Raw genomic sequence first — 19394 nt, forward strand, 5'->3', positions numbered from 1 at the left:
AACATCTTTTTTTTTTCATCCCTTCACTTTCAGTCTGCAAGTATTGTTAGCTATGAGGAGAGTGTTTTGTAGGTAACACATAGATGAATCTTATTTGTTTGTTGTCTACTCAGCCCCTCTATACCTTTTAATTGGAAAATTTAGTCCATTTACATTTAAAGTCTTTATTGACAAGAGTGTACTTATCATTTTGTTGATTGTTCTCTGGGTGTTTTTCTGTTCCTTTCTTCTTTTTTGTTTTCTTTCCTTGTGGTTTGGTAATTTTCTTTAGTGTTATACTTGGGTTCCTTTCTCCTTGTCATTTGTGTATCTGCTATAGATTTTTGCTTTGTATGTATGTATAGATTTTATTTTGTTTCTTAACTAATTATAATACTTATAATTTTATTATTTTCTTCTTTTAATCTTCATATTAGCTTTATAATTAGTTAATCCACTAACTTTATTAGATATTTGCATTTGTCAGTGATCTTTACCTTTATATATCATTATTAGTTTTTACTTTTTCTTTTCAGCTTAAAGAAATCCCTTTAGCATTCCTTGTAAGGTCATGTTAGTGATGATAAACTTATTTTTTTGCAGGATAGATGATATGTAAGGTCAGAAAACAAGTCTCAATAAACTCAATAATATTGAAATTATATTAAACATCTTTTCAGAGCACAATGGTAAAAAACTAAAAATCAATTACGGGAAGAAAACTGGAAAAATCACAAATACGTGCAGATAAAACAACATGGTGCTGAAAACCAAAGGTTCAACAAAGAAATCAAAGGAGAAATTTAAAAAATGCCTGGAGACAAATAAAAATGGAAATACAACACTCCAAAATGTGTGGAATACAGCAGAAACAGTTTTAAGAGGGAAGCTTAAATATAATTCTACTTCAACAAACAAGAAAAATATCAATCTAGCTCTACACCTCAAGGAACTAGAAAAAAAGAATAAACAAAACATGAAGTTAGTAGAAAGAAGGGAATAATAAAGATCAGAGAATAAATGAAATAGAGACTAAAAAGACAATAGAAAAGATCAATAAAACTAAGAGCTGGTCTTTGAAAAGATAAACAGAATTGACAAACCTTTAACTAGATTCACCAAAAAAAAAAAAAAAAAAAAAAGAGGGCTCAAAAAATAAAATCTATCCAAAGCAACCTACAGATTCAATGAAATTCCTATCAAAATTCTAATGGCATTTTTTGCCAACCTAGAACAAATAATTTTAAAAGTTGTATGGAACCATAAATTATTCTGAATAGCCAAAAAAATCTTGAGAAAGAACAAAGCTGGTGATATCATGCTCCCTAATTTCATACTATATTATAAGATAATAGTAATCAAAGGATATGGTACTGGCATAAAAACAGGCACATAGATCAATAAAACAGAATAGAGTCCAGAAATAAAACCATGCATATATGGTCAATTAATCTATGACAAAGGAGGTGAGAATATACAAGAATATACAAATAATGTCTCTTTAAGAAATGGCGTTGGAAAGCTGAACAGCCATGTGCAAAGAATAAATCTGGATCACTATCTTACACCATACACAAAAATTAATTCAGAATGAATTAAAAACTTGAATGTAAGACCTGAAACCATGAAAATCCTAGAAGAAAATACAAGTCATATTGATCTTGGTGGTGTGTTTTTGGATCTGACTCCAAAGTCAAGGGCAACAAAAGCAATAATAAATAGGACTGCAACAAACTAAAAAGCTTCTGCACGCTGAAGGAAACCAGCAACCAAACAAAAAGCCAACTACTAAATGAGAGAAGATTTTTGCAAATCATATATGTGATAGGGGGTTAATATTTAAAATATACAAACAACTCACACAACTTAACAACAAAAGATCAACTCGATTTAAAAAATAGGCAGATGATTTGAATAGACATTTTTCCAAAGAAGACATACTGATTGCCAATAGGTACATGAAAACATGTTCAACATCACTAATTATCAGGGAAATGCAAATCAAAAGTACAATGAGATATCACCTCTCACCTATCAGGCTGGCTATTATCAAAAAGTCAAGAAACAACAAGTGTTGGAGAGGATGTGGAGAAAAGGAAACCCTTGCACACTATTGGTGGGAATGTAAATTAGTGCAACCACTATGGAAAAGAGTATGGGGATTCTTCAAGAAATTAAAAATAGAACCACCATATGATACAGCTATTCCACTTCTGAATATTTATCCAAAGAGTATGAAAACACTAATTGAAAACATGTATGTACCCCTATGCTGATTATTATTTACAATCGCCAAGATACGGAAACAACATAAGTGTCCATTGATAAATGAATAGATTCCACACATGCAGTGGAATACACACACACACACACACACACACACACAATGGAATACTACTCAGCTATGAAAAAAGAAGAAAATCTTGCCATTTGTGACAACATGGATGAGCTTTCAGGGTATGCTAATGAAACAAGTCAAGTGGAGAAAGCAAATACCATATGATTTCATTTGTATGTGAAATCTGAAAAATAAAACAAATGAATAAAGAAAATAAACACAAACTCACAGATATCAAGACGATATTGGTGATTTTCAGAGAGAGAGGGGGTTAGGGGCAGGTGGGGGAGTGAAGGGGCTCAGTTGTATGGTAATGGATGGTAACTAGACCTGTGATCACTGTGTAGTGTACACAAATATTGAATTACACAGTTGCATGCTTGAAACTTATATAATGTTATATACCAATTTTACCCTAAGGAAAAAAAAGAGTTTGGCACTTTACTTCCTAAATATAAGCTAGGTAAAATAAATGTGGTTTGGAGACACATGGTAGCAACAAAACCTGGAGGCGATATGGTATCATAGGACAGGACCTGGATAATAGAGAAACATCAGGGAAGGCAGGGCAAGGGAGCCACCTTTCAGAGGTAAGGGAATGATGATTATAACCCCTTCTCTGTCTTCTCCTAGGCCTGTCCTGAGGATATGCCTCTGCTCTGTTATATGAGACCCAGGAGTGATGGGTAAAACTGCCTTGTGAGTTTGAGGTTCATTTTTGTTTCTCAGAGGTAATCCCCTCAATGCACCATGTTCTTTCTGGGTTAGAACACTCTTTTCCACAACAGTCTTTTGAAAAAAGGTGTGAGGCCTCAAAAATAACAAATAAGTAAATAAACAAATAAATAAATGTACATGAGTGCAAAGTTTACATTATTTGAGGTTTTCTTTCAGCTTTGAAAACAATAGTTATTTGACAATAGCCCTTGAAAATTTAAAAATGGAGTACATGGCATGTCATAGTCAGATGCCTTTACCTGTTTATGAGTGACTTGATGGGCTCAGGCATCCAGGGGCCAGAAAGGAAGACCTTCCAGGGGATATTCCGAGTTTGCCAGAGGATGTGAGAAGTATCCTCACTGAGGAACATTTAAGAAATAATTCGTGACCCACCATCTGGAATGATTTAGAGGAAGCCTGCTGGGTCAGGGAATATTCAGTAATAAGATCATCGGACAGTCTTCCTGCCCTGAGGCTCTGAGACCCTGTAGACAGCCCCACTCACAAGTCTGAGCAGGGGACTGTGTGGCATCATGGCTTTGCATACATTGATTTTATCTTTTGCTAGATCCCTGGTATAATGAGATGTTTAAAATTGTTCTAAGTTTCAGTTGTTATTTTTATTCATAAAGGGAACAAGAAAGAGAAAGAAAACAAAATCACATTTGTACAAAATAATCTTATCTCATAATTTATAAGCAGAATATATATTTATATGTATAAATACATATATATCATTGAATACATGTGTTATGCTTCTATTTTTCGCATATTGTAGCTATAAAAAACAAACCATATGTCATTACATTTATCCAACCTCTTGCTCATCTGGAAAGACTTTTTTCTTTAAGCTTCTAAGAGTCTTTAATGTGAACCAATTAAAACATTGCAATTTTTCAAAGGCTTCTGTAAAAGGAAGTAACTTCAGCCATTAGAAAATTAAAATTTGAAATCTGTATACTAAAAAAATGCAGAGAATGCAAAATGGAGTTATATGCACTTTTTTTCTATTCATTATGCCTTATAAGCAGACTTGCCCCCTGCCTGAAACTTGCTCAGTGCTGCCAATTCACATTTCATCTGATGTATTGTAAAGATATACCCTGTTTTTTGGCGATATTAAAATAATAAAAACACAGAGTGGAGGATAATTTATAAAGCCCTGGAGGCTACTATCCTATTTTAAAATGAAGTTTTTTTATTTACTTTACTACAATTCATTGTTTAGCTATTTTGTTCTTCAAACACAGAGAATTAATATCTACAACTTGGTTTTGTGAGAAATTACCAAAAATAATTTGTTTCTGCACCCCGAAACAGTTCTCTGGCCCAGAAGTTCTCAGTACTGTGTTCTAATCCTGACTCTTTTCTGCTGAAAAGTAAATCATTTCTTTGTTGGCACATTATCAGAGGAAATAAAGCCTGATTTTTTACTTTTGCCTTAATAAACATCTTTTTTTCTTAATAGAGCCCACCAGAGTATTCATAGCGGGCCCTTTCCATTGCTGCAGAAAGATGGTCCACGCTGCCTGACTACAGCAAGAGTGAAAAGAAGTGGGAGTCTGGGCAAAATCTTCTACCTAGAATTCTTCTACCACAGAATCTACCTTGACTGCTGTCTGAAACCATCCATGGCTACCAGATGGCTAAGAGACCAAGACATCTAAAGATTAAATAATTGGCAATTCCAGGTATTTTATAGTTTAACTTTCAAAGTGTATGATTCAGTGGTTTGCAGTGAATTCACAGTGTTGCATAACTACCAACACAGTCTACTTTCAGAGCTTTTTCATCACTCCCAAAAGAGACCCTGTGCCCATTAGCAATTGCTCCCTATTATCCCTTTCCCAAATCTTACTGCTCACTAATCTATTTTCCATTTAGATATTTGCATATTCCATACATTTCTTATAAATGGAATCACTCACTATGTGGCCATTTGCTCCTGACTTCTTTCACTTAGAACAGTATTTTCAAGGTTCATCAATGTTGTAGCATGTGTCAGTATTTCACTCCTTTATATGACTGAATAATATTCCACTATATATCTATTCTACATTTTGTTTAACTATTTGTCAACTGATGGACAATTGTGTTGTTTCTGCTTTGGGCTATTATGAATAATGCTGCTATAAACATTCAAGTACACATTTTTGTCTGAGCTATGTTCTTACTTCTTACTTAGGTGAAGTAGAATTCTAGAAGAATGCTAAAGAAGAATTCTGGAAGTAAAATTCCTGGATTATATGATAACTCTAGGTCTCATATTTTGAGGGTCTACCAAACTTCTTTCCAAAAAAAGTATGGACATTCCATTTTTTAAAGAATCTGATTCATAGTGTAGGATATGTCACACAATAGAATTTCACCCTTTCAAAGTGCTATAGATTTCACTTTCTGATGTAGAAGCTGGGGGTGTGAAAAGAGCACAGGATTCAGAGCAGGGCATAGGAGTGGGGCAGGTCTTGGGAAGGAGAAGAGCTCATTCTTACTGTTTTCCTGAAAAATGATGAGGAGGCAGGAAGGGAGGGAGGGACCAAGAAGGTGGCAACCTGAGGTTAGGGACTTGAAGATGTTGCTTTGGAAGAGCTGCCTAGAGCAGTTGAGCAAGAAGTCGGAAGAACAGAATTTAAAAGTCAGAAGACTTTCTGAAACTTTCTTTCAAAGTTTTTTGAAAACTTTGGTTTTCAAACCAAACCAAATGTTTTGGTTGCTCATGAGGTGTAAGGTATGGATCTGTAATGACTGAGGGGAGTGATGAATCCTCTGGGTTTTCTCTTTTCTGCGTCCAGAGGTATGCTGGTGTGAATGGCAACTGGTTAAAATAGATTTAACAAATTTTAATTTTTCTTTAACTGAGAATGAGAATATTTCTTTCATTAGCAATGAGGATGAATCAAAGTGGATATTTATAAAATACCCTAGAGTCTAATTTCCTGGAATATACTCTTCTATTGAAAGCTTGAGTCTACTGACTCTAGAAATGATACCATAATTATTATAGACTACTTATAATGAAACTCATTACAAATGCAATTTTTCCAAACAGATTTTAAAAAATATTGGGAAGAAATTCACATAATAAAGTCAGATCTTTTATAGTGAATAATTTAGTGGCATTTAGTACATTCACAATGTTGTGCAACCAACCACCTCCATCGAGTACCAAAACTCCTCCATCACTCCAAAATAAAACTATTCTTAAACAGTTTGTCCTCATTTCCCCCTTCCTCCATCCTCTGGCAACCACCAATCTGCATTCTATCTCTGTGGAGTTACCTATTCTCAATATTTCAGATAAATAGAATCATACAATAGCCATGGTGTCTGGCTTCTGTCACTTAGCATGTTTTTTGGAGTCAATTCATATTGTAGCATGTATCAATACCCCACTTCTTTTGATACAATAGTATCCCATTGTATGTATCTACCACAGTTTGTTCATGGATTCACCCATTGATGGATATTTGAGCTGTTTCCCTCTTTGACTGTTGAGAATAGTGCTGCTGGGAATGTGCTTGTACATATATTTGTTTGAGAATTTGTTTTTAGTTCTTCTGGGTATATACCTAAGAGTGGAGTTGCTGAGCTGATTGGTAGTTCTTTGTTTAACACTTTGAAGACCTGCTAAGCTGTTTTCCATGGCAACTGAACCACCAACAAGATGCATCCTTGCTAATGCTTCTTTTCTTTTCTTAATACTCATCTTTGTTGGTGTGACATGGCACTTCATTGTGGTTTTGACTTGCACTTCTCTAATGACTAAGGATATTGAACATCTTTTCACATGCTTGTTGGCATTTGGATGTATTTTTTGGAGAAATGTCTATTCACGTCCTTTGCCCATTTTTAAATTGTTATTGAATTTTAAGGGTTCTTTATATATTCTAGATACAGGAGCCTACAAATTGTTATATATGTATATATTACATTTATATATGTATATATAATATATGCATATATATGCATATGTACATATGTATAGTATACATATAAAACAAATAATATGTATATAATATATATAAAATTCTTTTTCAAAAAAGAATAACATTTTAATGAAAATATTAAACATTTTAATAAATTACACAGCTCAACAATTGTATCCATGGTTTCCATAACTTACTTTCTGAGAAATATAGCATGTGAATAATGTGAATATCGAGTAGCTATTTGTAAGTTTTTCCACAAATTTTTAACAGTTTGATAATGATGAATTCCTAATACTCATTAAGAAGAAATAGCATGCAAAAGAGTCTAAGCCTACATCAAAGAACTGATAGTAGGGTTTCCTGTAGCGGGTTTCACTGGGCATGGCTTTTTCTCCAAAGATTATGTAAACAATATTTTATGGCTCCCGATACTGTATCTTGAAAAAGTAAATAATAAAAGTACTCCAGATATGCTGACAGTGCGTTGGCAACCCGGAGGCACACATGATTTTTTTTAAAAGCATACATTGATAGCTATTAACTAAAAGCAGGGGAGAGATAGAAAATACTTATTTGACATGGACTCTTTTAAACTTTACTTTTTGCTTTTCTAAAAACCTAATCTGGAGGAATAAAGCCTTAGGTTTACACTTTCATTGTTCTTTATTTCTGGAGCCTCTGCTTTGGCAGCCTCAGTACTGTTGGCAAGACACGACTGATGCCAACTTGGAGACCATTCTTGTGTGATATTTTAGAAGCTTCCCCACCATCCTGCCCCCTTCTGTAGCTCCATGGCCATGGTGTGGGAGTTGGTAGGAGAACAGGTGTGGGAAGACACAGAGCAGGGGTAACATCAGAGAAAAGTCATCTAGAAGAAATACTGATGAGTGGAGACGAGGTGATGGGAAGATTGGAAAGCTAACATCATTCTGAGTCCAGACACGAATTAGATTTACATATTGGATGGCTTGCCGGTACATACACAAAATTTTACTAGGGCCAGAAACAAGATGCAAACCCTGTAGAAGTTACTCAGTTATAGAGGGAGGCACAAAGCTCCATTTTCAAAGCCACCCTGCAAATATTTACTTAAGCAGTCCCTTAATGACTTCTTCATTAACTGCACTTAAATTCTATTAATGACCGATAAAAGCCTGCCACCAGGGTTGTGTTTATTCATAGCCTGTATTGAACATTTGATTAATGATGGTAATATAACAAAAGAAAAGGCATTCCACACACTTCTTCTGGAATGGCACCGCCTATATTACAAGGAGGTGTGGTAGTGGTAGGAAGACTATGGTTGAAGCCACAGAACCTTAGGTAAGTTCCGTAATTTTACCTCATTTTTTGAACCAGAAATGCACATAATTTCTAATTTACACAGAGTTTGGAGATTTAAACGGAATAATGTGTATGGAGTACTTGGTATATAATTGAAATCCCAAAAAAAAGGCAATTAAATTATTACTTAAAATAGAAATTGATATCCATAGGCCAAATCTGGCACACAGATAAGTTTCCATACTCATAAATTAGTTGTTAAGGGTTCAAAATTGAGAGGGAGTTTCCATTTAAGTATCCTTTTTTTCTAGTTTCTCTGGACAAGAATCAAGCAGGGAAATAATAGGCCTCTATTTCCACATGGCAACAGTATGAGCCAGTGGTTGTTATGCCTTCAAATGTAGTCACCAGCCCCAGAGTCCCACCCTTACATTCCCGGAGACCTTGCTAACCACCTCCTTGGCTTGCTTCATTCATTCTGATGGCCTGGCTGGCCTCAGCAGTTGCTGGCAACTGGGGGCTCTACTGCAAGGCATCCATTATCTCTGTCAAGTACAAGATTCTCAACTATCAATTTAGTTCATGTAAAATCAATCTCATCAAAAAAGATGATGGATAGTGATGGTGATGACAATTCCTTTGAGAATGCTCTCATCCCAGCATCAAGCATGGTACCATGGTGGATCCCTGGCCTCACTTTTACCATCTGGGTCTGGGAGACTGCTTCAGCCACAGAGTTTCCAGAGGATCGAAGATCGTTATTCCACCCCAATCCCTTACCTAGTGCCCAAGAGACCCATGAAGGAGAGCTCTATATTAAGAGGAAACAAATCCTCAGTGTGACAACTATAATCCCTGAAGATGATAAGACCCAGAGGAGAAAAGAGAATTAAAACACGGGATTAACTCCTATTCTCTGACCTACAGATCTCAGTTTTTGGAAGATGATTTAGGGCTTTGGAATTACCTTGCTTTATCAGCTACCGGGACACAGAGGAATTCTTAGGGCTTGCAAAGCCGTGATTCTAGCCCAATAAGTGCAGCATATGGAAGGAGTGATGGCATCTCAGGAAGATAAAGAGCTTGCTAAAATCACAAGAATTAGAATTCGATTTTCTTGATTCTGTTTGGCAATCTTGCAGATACATTAGGCTACACTCAGCCATATCAGTGTGACCCTAAAAAGTTCAGTTCATCCATGTTGAGTGGTCAGCTAGAAAAATACGATCTAAAGTGTTCAGCTTTGGGAAGATGTATTTCACTGGATTATTTTTTGATGACTCCAAGTTTATATTCTGAATTTAAAAGAATCAATGAATCAAACTTTCAGGGTTTGAACTTATGACCTCTCTGATTAGGAGATAGAAATAGTATAAAGCATGTGTATCCTTGTTTTATGTCAAAGAAATTATTAGTACTTGAAACATATTGAAGGTAAGATATATTTTAAAAACTACTGCTTAAAGCAAACAAAGCAAAAAAAAAAAAAAAAAGTAAAGAAAGAAAAAAAAAAGGCAAAAAAAAAGCTGCTAGAGTAATCAATAGCAATCCAAGGAGTCCTTTGGGTTTCTTCAGTCTAATATTTTGTGTACTTTTTTTTTTTTTTTTGGTCTGCAGTGTGGTGATTGATCTCGAAGCAGTGATATCAGGGATAGGGCAGTGCAGTGGGCTGTGTTCCATTTCCTGATGCAAATTATTTTTGTTTCACAGACCAGCCTCTTTTAGGTCTCTGGCTAAGGCTCATGTCTTTCTTAAACCCATTCTCCTGACTTTGGGCCACTTGCTGCTCAGGGATTTTTCTTTCTCTTTACTTTGAGGGGGAAACAGCAGTTCCTATCACATGTTAAATCCCAGAAAGGACGTGATCTGTTTCCACTGTGAGATCACACTTAAGGATGCTAGTTTCATGGGCCCTTCTATCCAGAGAACATGGGAACATGTTCAGCAAATATTTACCACACTCCTAGCTTATTCCAGGGCTGTCTAGACCCTGGGTACAGAGAGGTAAAAAGACAGTCACTGCTCAAAGGGAAGTTATAGTTCAAATGAAAGAAGTACATACCAGATGAGCACATCTGTCGATGAAACAATTTGTAATGCTTATAAGTGCTATCAAGAAAGCGAATTTAGATATTGTAGTTGGAAGTCTCTGGTTATGGTAGAAGCAACATTAGATCCAGCGATGGGAAAAGTTGTCTCTAAGGTGGTGACACTTGAGCTGAGACCAGGATGACAAGGGCACAGTCAAGTGAAAATATGGGAAAACCACATTTTGGGCCCTAAAACCGAAATGAGATTGACCTTTACAACAAAAGAAAACAAAAGGGGACTCGTGGGGCTGGAGTTTGGAGGACAATGAGAACGTGGTGGAGAGAGGATCTGGGGGAAGGCGTCTGAGCTGCTTTGGAGGCAGTGCATGAGGCTGGGTGAGCAAATCGTTCATGTCCTTATTCATGGAAGCTGCACGCTTCTCAGGGGGTATGTCTTCTCCAACAGTGCTTCCATTGTTGGCAAATATTAGGCTCCTCGGGTATTGAGAGATGGGGTTGAATGACTCATTCACGAGAAAGTACCAGGGTCGATGAGCTTTCTTGGACGTTCAAGATTTCTACATTAGTTATTCCTAAGAGGCCACGTTGCTTCAGAAACTTAGGATTCCTTTATAAGTGACTAATGATTCTCACACTTATTCTTCACACTTATAAATTCACTGATATGGAAAAGAAACTATTGGTTGCTGATTTTCAAGATTATTAATTTCTTTTTTTAAAATTTTAGTTCCAGCATAGTTACCACACAGTGTCATATTAGTTTCAGGTGTACAAGATACTGATTTAACAATTCTGTACATTACTCATCAAGATAAGGGGACTCTTACCCCCCTTCACCTATTTCACCCATTTCTCTACCAACTCCCCTCTGGTAAACATCAGTTCGTTCTCTACAATTAAGAGTCAGGTTTTTGTTTGTTTGTTTGTTTGTCTCTTTTTTTTCTGTTCCTTTGTTTTGTTTCTTAAATTCCACATATGAGTAAAATCATTTGGTATTTGTCTTTCTCCTACTGACTTACTTCACTTAGGATTATACTCTCTAGATTCATCTATGTTGTTGCAAATGACCAGATTTCATTCTTTTTTATGGCTGAGTAATATTCTGTTACAAATACTACATCTTTATGCATTGATCTATCAATGAACACGTGGGCCAGTTCTATAATTTGGCTGCTGTAAACAATGCTGCAATGAACATCAGACTATTAATTCCTTGAAAATTAATTTATTGAAAATGCCAACTAAAAAGTGGTTTACCTTATGTATCTAGTAAACTCTTATGAAATGCTCACTCTATGGCAGACACTGTTAGGTCTACAAATAACAACTAATTTAAACCTCCAAAGAACTCTATGGGGTAGGTACTATTATTATCCTCAACTGCATATATAAGGAAACTGAAACAGGTTGAATTTACTACAATAACTGATCAATGTTACACAGCTAATATGTACTGAGTTGGGATCAAACCCGGTTAGTCTACTTTTGTATCTGTGCCCTTACTTATCAAAGCCCACTATCTCTAAAATGAATTATAATGAACACATTTTATTTAAAAGAATTGACATGCACTCTCTTCTATTTTATTTGACAGGAAGAAATTTGTAATATTGCAAAGTATTATTTTAACCTTCAGACAGTAGCATTATTTCTTTTGTTATATAAAGTGCTTGTATGTATTAAAGCATCATTATTTTTTTATCATTTCTCAAAGCTGGAAATTTAGCTTAGCGCTGGTGTGATGTAAACAAATTTTATGCCATGTTTAAAATTTCTATTATGTCCATGAATGTTGGAAAGGATGCCTCAATAACAAATTGAATATGTGTGAATGGATAGTGGTTTTTATCATACTAATTTTTCCATCATCCTAAATGTTACATTAAGACATGTATTTCAAAAATACAAAATTCCTGCCCCCAATAATTAATAGCTAGCAAAGATACTCCTGTCTTTGCTTGTCAATGGATAATACTTGTGAGAGAAGGAAGATGGGTTGTCAAACCATGGTGTTGTGCCCTTTGCTTCAGTTTTGCTCTTATTCACAGGATATAGATTCTATATAACCACAATGTGAGGGATGTGATGCTGTGCCAACTAATATTTGTCAAAATACATACTGTCAAAGCAATTTTTTTAAATAAGTAGAATAAGTAATAGAGTATTAATTAGAGACCAATAGAGTGAGATTGTATTGCTCTAGCCTGCCAAAGATACTACCTGTGTGTCAAAAAGAAGAGTTTTGTAACCGGCATGTTAGTATTACATGCCAATAATCTGAGCAGGTGGTCATTAGAGATTTTGCTAGGAGCCAGATCGTTTTCCCCATGAATAGCTTGGTAAGGTCCAAGCACTTATTTCTCCTTGAATTAGAAATCATTCCACTTCAAACTGCCAAGGTACCTGTCCATAATGCCAAGGGAGTGTTTTAGCAGTTCTTTCAGAAGCTGAGAATGATTCACCATGTTCAGAATTTTTAAATCTGTTTTATTGGATAAACTCAAAATATCTGCTTTATTGGATAAATTTAAAATATCTGTTAGGTGTCTTCTTTCTTCTTTACAAACAGCATAATTGAAAGCATTGTTTTGGTAAAATCTTCTCAGAAGACCACATAATCACTATTTAAATTAGTCGTAATTCATTTTACATTTGCTTATTTTACTGTTAACTTTCCCAGAACTGTAATTTTTTTTTTTTACAATTAGAACATCTGAATTTTAATTACATTACCATCAAGAAGCTCATTAAAGTCACTTAATTGGCAACATTTCCAAAAAAACCTTAGCTGGGTTTAATATATTTTAAAGAGTTACTGTCAAAGTATAATTTCACCATTACAAACAGCTTGGCAACAACATTTGCATAAAGATCTGTCAGTTTCTGAAAAGTGCTCAAATGTTGGGAAAATCAGATTCGTTAAGTCGCCTTTACTGAAACAGTCTAGAAATGGAGAAATTGTACATATATTCATCTCTGTAACCCCTGCAGTACCCAGAGTACTGCCATGCACAGCATAGGTATTCAAAATATATTTCTCGAAGGAAGTAACTCATATATTTTCTGCTTTGGGACAGACTCAATTTTTTTTTTAAACCTCAATACAAGTTCCTTCATTTATGTTAAATTTAACAAAATACCCATTTTCTTACCACTTCCTTCTCATTCACTCTAGGATATATGAGATTGTCATTTAGGATTTTGAAACCATTTGAAACAGCTCTATGGTTAGCACTGCAGGACTAACACTTGAGATTATTCTGAGATGATACAATTTTTTATGGTTTCCCTCTTACACGTATTAGAGTCCCACCCCTAGGGCTCTGGTGTCATTTGAACTTGCATTGTAGTTACATTCATTTTTCGCCTATACAAAACTCTAAGTTTTGTCTATAGACATGCATCTTGTTAAATATACATGCATTTTGGGGAGGTGGAGGTACCTAAAACAGTGGCTTGCAATTACATTTGTCAAATGGATGAATGAAAAATCCAAGTCTGTGATACATGAAGCACGATTATACTTTCAGCATTAATTTGGGTGTCAGGACACCCTCCTCCTCAAATCTCACATGCAAGAATAAAATGTAGTTAAGGGATAGTTATTATTGCAATTTGCTTCCTACAAATAGAAAAAGTCAGATGTTTTTAATCATCCCTTTTGGGCTGGTATTTTTCTATTAAGTCTTTGCCCTTTGTAATTTGTGTATCTTTTATCCTCCATGCCAAAAGAAGAATCTAGTAAAGCTGTACAAAATGCGAACATTAAAAAGAACCAAAAAAACAAAAAACCTGCCTCTCAAGTTGCTGCCTTGCTCTTCACTGGATCCTTAAAGTCTTGGACCGTGTCGGGTATACAGACAGACTCCATGAATTCTCGTTGAATGAATGAATCAATACATAAACACATGCTGAATGTCTGAGGAGCACCTGCATGACTCTACCTGAGGAGGTCAGGGAAGGCTCTAGCAAATGTAATGTAGAAAAAATGAATCTTCTACAAACACAGATGCATCCACTCATCTATCAATCGCTGAGTTTCTACCATATGCTACGTTCTAAGATATGGTCTGTGAAGATTCCTAGGATAGCACCATCCAATAGCACTGTCTGTGATGATGGCAATGTTCTCCATCTGATGTCCACAACAGTACGTGTAGACTGTGGAGAAGACTGGAGGCTTCCCCTTGGAATAATGGCACATTTCAATTCGTGTTTTAGAAGTTGCCCCTGCGGCCGTGGGAACGAAGGCGTGAGGCTGGAGACCCCTTATTGCATGTTGATAGGATACAACAGCTGGGCAGAAATTCGCAAAGGCAGAAGAAAAGACGTTGAAGGGACAAGATTTTCTTATTTTTTGCACTTGCCCTGTTGTCCCCCTTGGTAGAGTATTAGGAAAGAGCTGTTGCTGGAGAGAGTGGATGAGGAGAATATTAGGAGGACATCTTCTGGGCTTGCTTGGGAGGCTGCACCAGGCAGAACAAAACAGGAAGGTAAAAGCTTGTCTCTGTGTCCCTCAGGGCATCAGTAGTTGCAAAGCTATCAGTGGTCTGTGACCTTCGAGGACCCTTCCTGCAGTAATGCTGCAAGCCAGGGTTGGTTCTTTGGCTAGAGAGCCTGAGAGAAGGCACGAGGGTCTTCTGCCTCCAGCTAGAATCAAGCTAGGGACGGGAGAAATCATCCAGAGCAATCTAGTGCCAGGAAACACATCAATGAAAAGTCCCCTCGGGAGTGGCTCCATTGACACTTCCAACATTCATTTAAGAAATCTCTTCTGGTGACCTGGATCTTTTAATTCTGTGGCCGTCACAGAGATGGAAGCTTCCTGTAAGTTTCTAATTGATGGGGACCCGTACTGGCAAAGCTTCACCTTCGGGATCGCAGGCATTATGGCTTTTTTTTTTTTTTCTTTTTCAGAATGAGCTCGATAATGTCAAACTCAAACCCCTGAAGAATCTCATAGATACAACATTTTTTCTTCCTAGCTGCAGATGTCCTTTTTATTGAATTGTTTTGCTTGCTTGGTTTGGTGATGGGTTAGCAATCCGAAGGCAGTTACCAGTACTAATTCTTGAAAGAGATACAAAACAGGAATGCTTCCAAATTCGAAGCATTAATGAAAAGGAGCCTGAATTAAAAAATTCTCACTTTGTCCTTATCAATTGCTTTTGGTTAGTTTGAAGAAACCTGGGAGAAATGTAATAAACATTTCTTGGAGGGACGGCATAGAGTGCAAACATCAGGATGCCTCTACAAGATGCATCTCAAACTTGATTTCTGAACAATGTTTTGCGTACTCTGAGTTATTCATTCCAGCCCTTGGAATTCTAATGATAAAAATCCAAACTCTCTTAGATTCTTCTCCAAAACCACCTAATATCACTCAGGTGCTTGCTTAGCACAAGCGTTTTCTTTCTTTCTTTCTTTTTTCTTTCTTTCTTTCTTTCTTTCTTTCTTTCTTTCTTTCTTTCTTCCTTTCTTTCTTTCATTCTTTCTTTCTTTTCTGTCTTTCTCTCTTTATTTCTTTTCTCTTTTTTCTTTCTTTCTGATAAAACCATAAGCTGAAATGAATGCACAGAGACAAAATAATAGCACTTTAATTTCTCACTTTATTATTTTCCTCAAACGAACAGGTGATACAACACTGTCTGTGTCCAAAGCAAAAGGCATGGTTCCCTTTTCTTTTAGAGAGTGCCAGAAAATGTAAACAATATTTGGGTTGAACTTCTGAGTCTTACTGCCAGCCTTTAGAACATCATTCATTTGTTTGTTTGTACCAAGATTGAACAGCATAAAGAGTAAAACAAGCAAATGGTCTGAGGCATTTATACGAAGTGTTCAGACTGTGATACAGGCTTGCATCTGCGTCATCTTCAGTCGGACAAAGAAAAACACTGCTTTAGGAAGTGGGTCATGCGGGTATATAAGTGCTTCGAGGACAGGCCGGGTATGCCATGGTTCTGGTCAGAGTACCACTGAAACACAAAGAGAGAAGCCTGTGTCACCCCTGAGGCCACGCGATGCATCCAGCTTTGACTTTTTAATGCTTGCAGGTCCTGATCATTTTTCTGATATTGTAATTGAAATGCTACTTAGGAACACTTAATAAGAGAGTTTACACATGACCATTTAGAACAGGAAGACAAGAGAGGCCTTTTATTAACCTTGGCTATTTTGCAATCTTTAAGCTTCTATCTTAGATCTTGGTGGCTGGGCTCTTACAATGGCCAGCCTTCTGGGGGATCGGGACACAAGCAAGTGTTCCAGAGCTGGTGTGTTGGGTCTATTACTTTGCTTCTCTGGAGCTCGGTTTCCTCATTTGAAAAATGAGGAGGTTGGATTTGGTTTTCTCTGAGGCTTCCTCTAGCTCAAAAATTCTGCGAGGCTTTTAGCCTCTGAATCCAATTCCTCTCTGCTGCCGAAAATCCACAACACATAGAACGTAAACACCTTTCATAGGAGTTAAACATAGTATCATTAAAAACACCCAGGGAGATGACATTATAAATTTAAACTTCATTGTTGGAGAGATGCTGGTGAGATTATTGTTTTCACTGAATAAAGAGGGACAGTGGTCCTGATGGAATGCTCTATACTTACAAGGTGAATTTACACGGGGCGGGGGGGAGGATCACAATTAAAAAAATCAGAAGAATCTCACATCCCCTTTTGTAAATTGTTTTCAAATGCCCAATTTCTAAAAAAGAGGGTTTCCTTTCTGAGGTTCTTGTTCAGGAAAAGCAAGTGAGGGAGAACTCATGCTCCCGAGGAGGGGTTGTCTCTCCTGCCATGGTTCTCCCCTTACTGTCCTCTCTGGTGTCCCTTCCTAGTCCTTGTGCGGCCTGGGTCCTCCAGCTACCCCATTCATTCATTCGCTCGGGGACAAGTCGAGCCTCCGTGCGGGACCAGGCTCATGTCGGGCCCTGGGGACACACGGATGACAGGGTTCTCTAACTCTGAGCAGAGACCCCCGACTTCAGGAGCCTCTGAGGCCGCTGACAACATCCCCCAACTGCTTCTTACTGAACAAACAGACCTTTTGGCTGCTTCGGGACTCCCAGCTTTTTTTGTGGGGACGCCGAGCATGCAGCCACACTTATGCAAGCAGGATCACAGAACTATTGGATGTTCGAGCTAGAAGATCAGCGAATCTCACAGATGTCTCCATTTCATATACGGCTTGCCTAGTGTCCTTCAAGGAGTTCGCGGAAGATCCAAGACCCACTCGCTAATCCTTCGCCTATGCTACCTCACAGCCCGTTTGCCAGGCTTCAGTAAAAATAACAATGATATTGATAATGATAATGAAAAAAATCAGACTCTTCCTCCTTTGAGCTTACGGGTCTAAGGCCGTGAACAGGAGTAAAACGAAATTATGTACCATTGCCTGGAAATCCACTTGTGCATTAACCAGAGCTTTAGCAATCTGTGCTGAGTTTTGAAAGTGCACATTATCTGCAACAAAGAGAGAGAGTTAAAGTGCTGCTAAATACCAGAAAGCATCGAGTGACAATGTACTGCCTGCAAATGAACACCGACAATTATCTAGTCGTGCGGTTGACATTGTCAGCAGTGAGTAATCGCACTCATTTGTGGAAATGTCTCTGACTCTTAGGTACTGACCCCGAGCACAGGCATAGGAGGATGCTTAATGTTTCTTAAACAAAGTGATGTTGGCTCAGTATTTTTATGTGTAAGAGTCTTGCTTAAACCTCACCATCTGCTGTTCCGTGGATGAGAAGATAGTCTACATTTCTGAAATATTCTGCTCTTGCCATCACAGTTGAATTCTGGAAAAGAGGAAAAATTAACATTTTAGTTGCTGCAAGTTCTAATAGAAAACTAGCTAAATCATTGTGCGATGGACTTAGCACCAATACTGAAATTATGTATTGCTTTGGTTGATAAATATTTAAGAGTCAGAGCAACACATTTTCATCATCATTTGCATTACTTCCATCTGATTCTTAGTTTGAAAAACGGGAAGTTTATGTGTCATATGTTACATATGAGTGAGACCTTAGGCATAAATGATGCCCGCTCAAGCTGTGTAGGGGTTGGGGGTGGGCAGGAGGATGGGGAAAAGGAGGTGAGGGAAGGGAGGATGGGGAAAGAAAGAAGAGAATCCAAGGAGAGTAAATTCCTTCCGAGTGAGGTGTTTTGCAGCTAACAAAAGATCAGCGTATTTGCTTGGGGACCCGACAAAAGTGTAAACTCTGAAGACTGCCTCAAAAGTATTTAGCACATTTGCAAGAACTCAATGACCTAGATTAAAGAGAAAGCGCTTACTTTGTAGTGCTCGAGATTATCGTTCTTTGTTGGGAGGCCCATGAATCGTTCTGTGTAGATAGATGCTATAAAATATATAAGAATATGTTGTTTACACGTGATACAGGTCATGTCACTAACCAATAAGACCTCAAGGTTAGAGAACTGCTCCTCACTTTCCCCCACGTTGCTGCTGAGGAAGGTTCTTGCTTTCCTTTACTGTAATGCTCCACCCACGTCATTTGCTCTGCGATTTGCCTCAACCGGGCTTGAGAAGCCAAGGAGGAAACAGGAGCAGCTGCCATTAGGAAGGACTGATCTGAAGCTTTTTCTCTTCCATCCTTCAGTGCAGGGAATGTTGAGCTAGAGAGGACCTAATGGAATGGCCTCCTTGGATTTTAAAAGAAATCACAAACGTAGCCACCTCTAGGACTTTTACTGGTGTCCTCATTAATCTAGGATGGGTCTAGGTGCCTCGAATCCTCCTCTCCCAACAAACACACACACACACACACACACACACACACACACACACACACACTTTCTTTTTCTGAATAAAGATTCCCTGCAAGTTATAGTTGTCTCATTTTTACTCCAACACAGGGACAAGGGTTTGATGAAAGCTAATTTTTGTCCCATTACTAGAGTCAATTCCAAATAATCATCCTGCATTGATGTTAATCATAAAAACAGGCACACATGGGGGTGGACTTCTTAACCAATTTTTTTTTTTTTATCACTCTGATTTCTGGAGCAATGAAATGACAGGCTGTGGCATGGAGGTGAACAGCTTGGCTCCACCCAACTTCGCATAAGATGTCCTTA

The 19394-nt window shown here is 37.3% G+C and overlaps 1 protein-coding gene across 2 annotated transcripts in view; it reads right to left on the reverse strand.

The window, feature by feature from the left end:
* Nucleotides 1–15890: 15890 nt before the first annotated feature.
* LOC112674676 (fibroblast activation protein alpha) overlaps nucleotides 15891–19394 on the reverse strand; it is a 72409-nt gene continuing 68905 nt past the window's right edge. The window contains exons 23-26 of one of the 2 annotated variants that reach the window (XM_025471049.3): nucleotides 18591–18655; nucleotides 18019–18091; nucleotides 17683–17756; nucleotides 15891–16276 (exon numbers count right to left, since the gene is read on the reverse strand). In XM_025471049.3, the coding sequence (XP_025326834.1) occupies nucleotides 16175–16276; nucleotides 17683–17756; nucleotides 18019–18091; nucleotides 18591–18655 (314 nt within the window). In that variant the 3' untranslated portion in view covers nucleotides 15891–16174. Of the gene's footprint in view, nucleotides 16277–17682; nucleotides 17757–18018; nucleotides 18092–18590; nucleotides 18656–19394 lie in introns of those variants that run through there. The other variant, XR_004804503.2, reaches the window with a different exon arrangement.

Source organism: Canis lupus, chromosome 36 (genome assembly GCF_003254725.2).
Source record: "Canis lupus dingo isolate Sandy chromosome 36, ASM325472v2, whole genome shotgun sequence".
Classification (NCBI taxonomy): domain Eukaryota; kingdom Metazoa; phylum Chordata; class Mammalia; order Carnivora; family Canidae; genus Canis; species Canis lupus.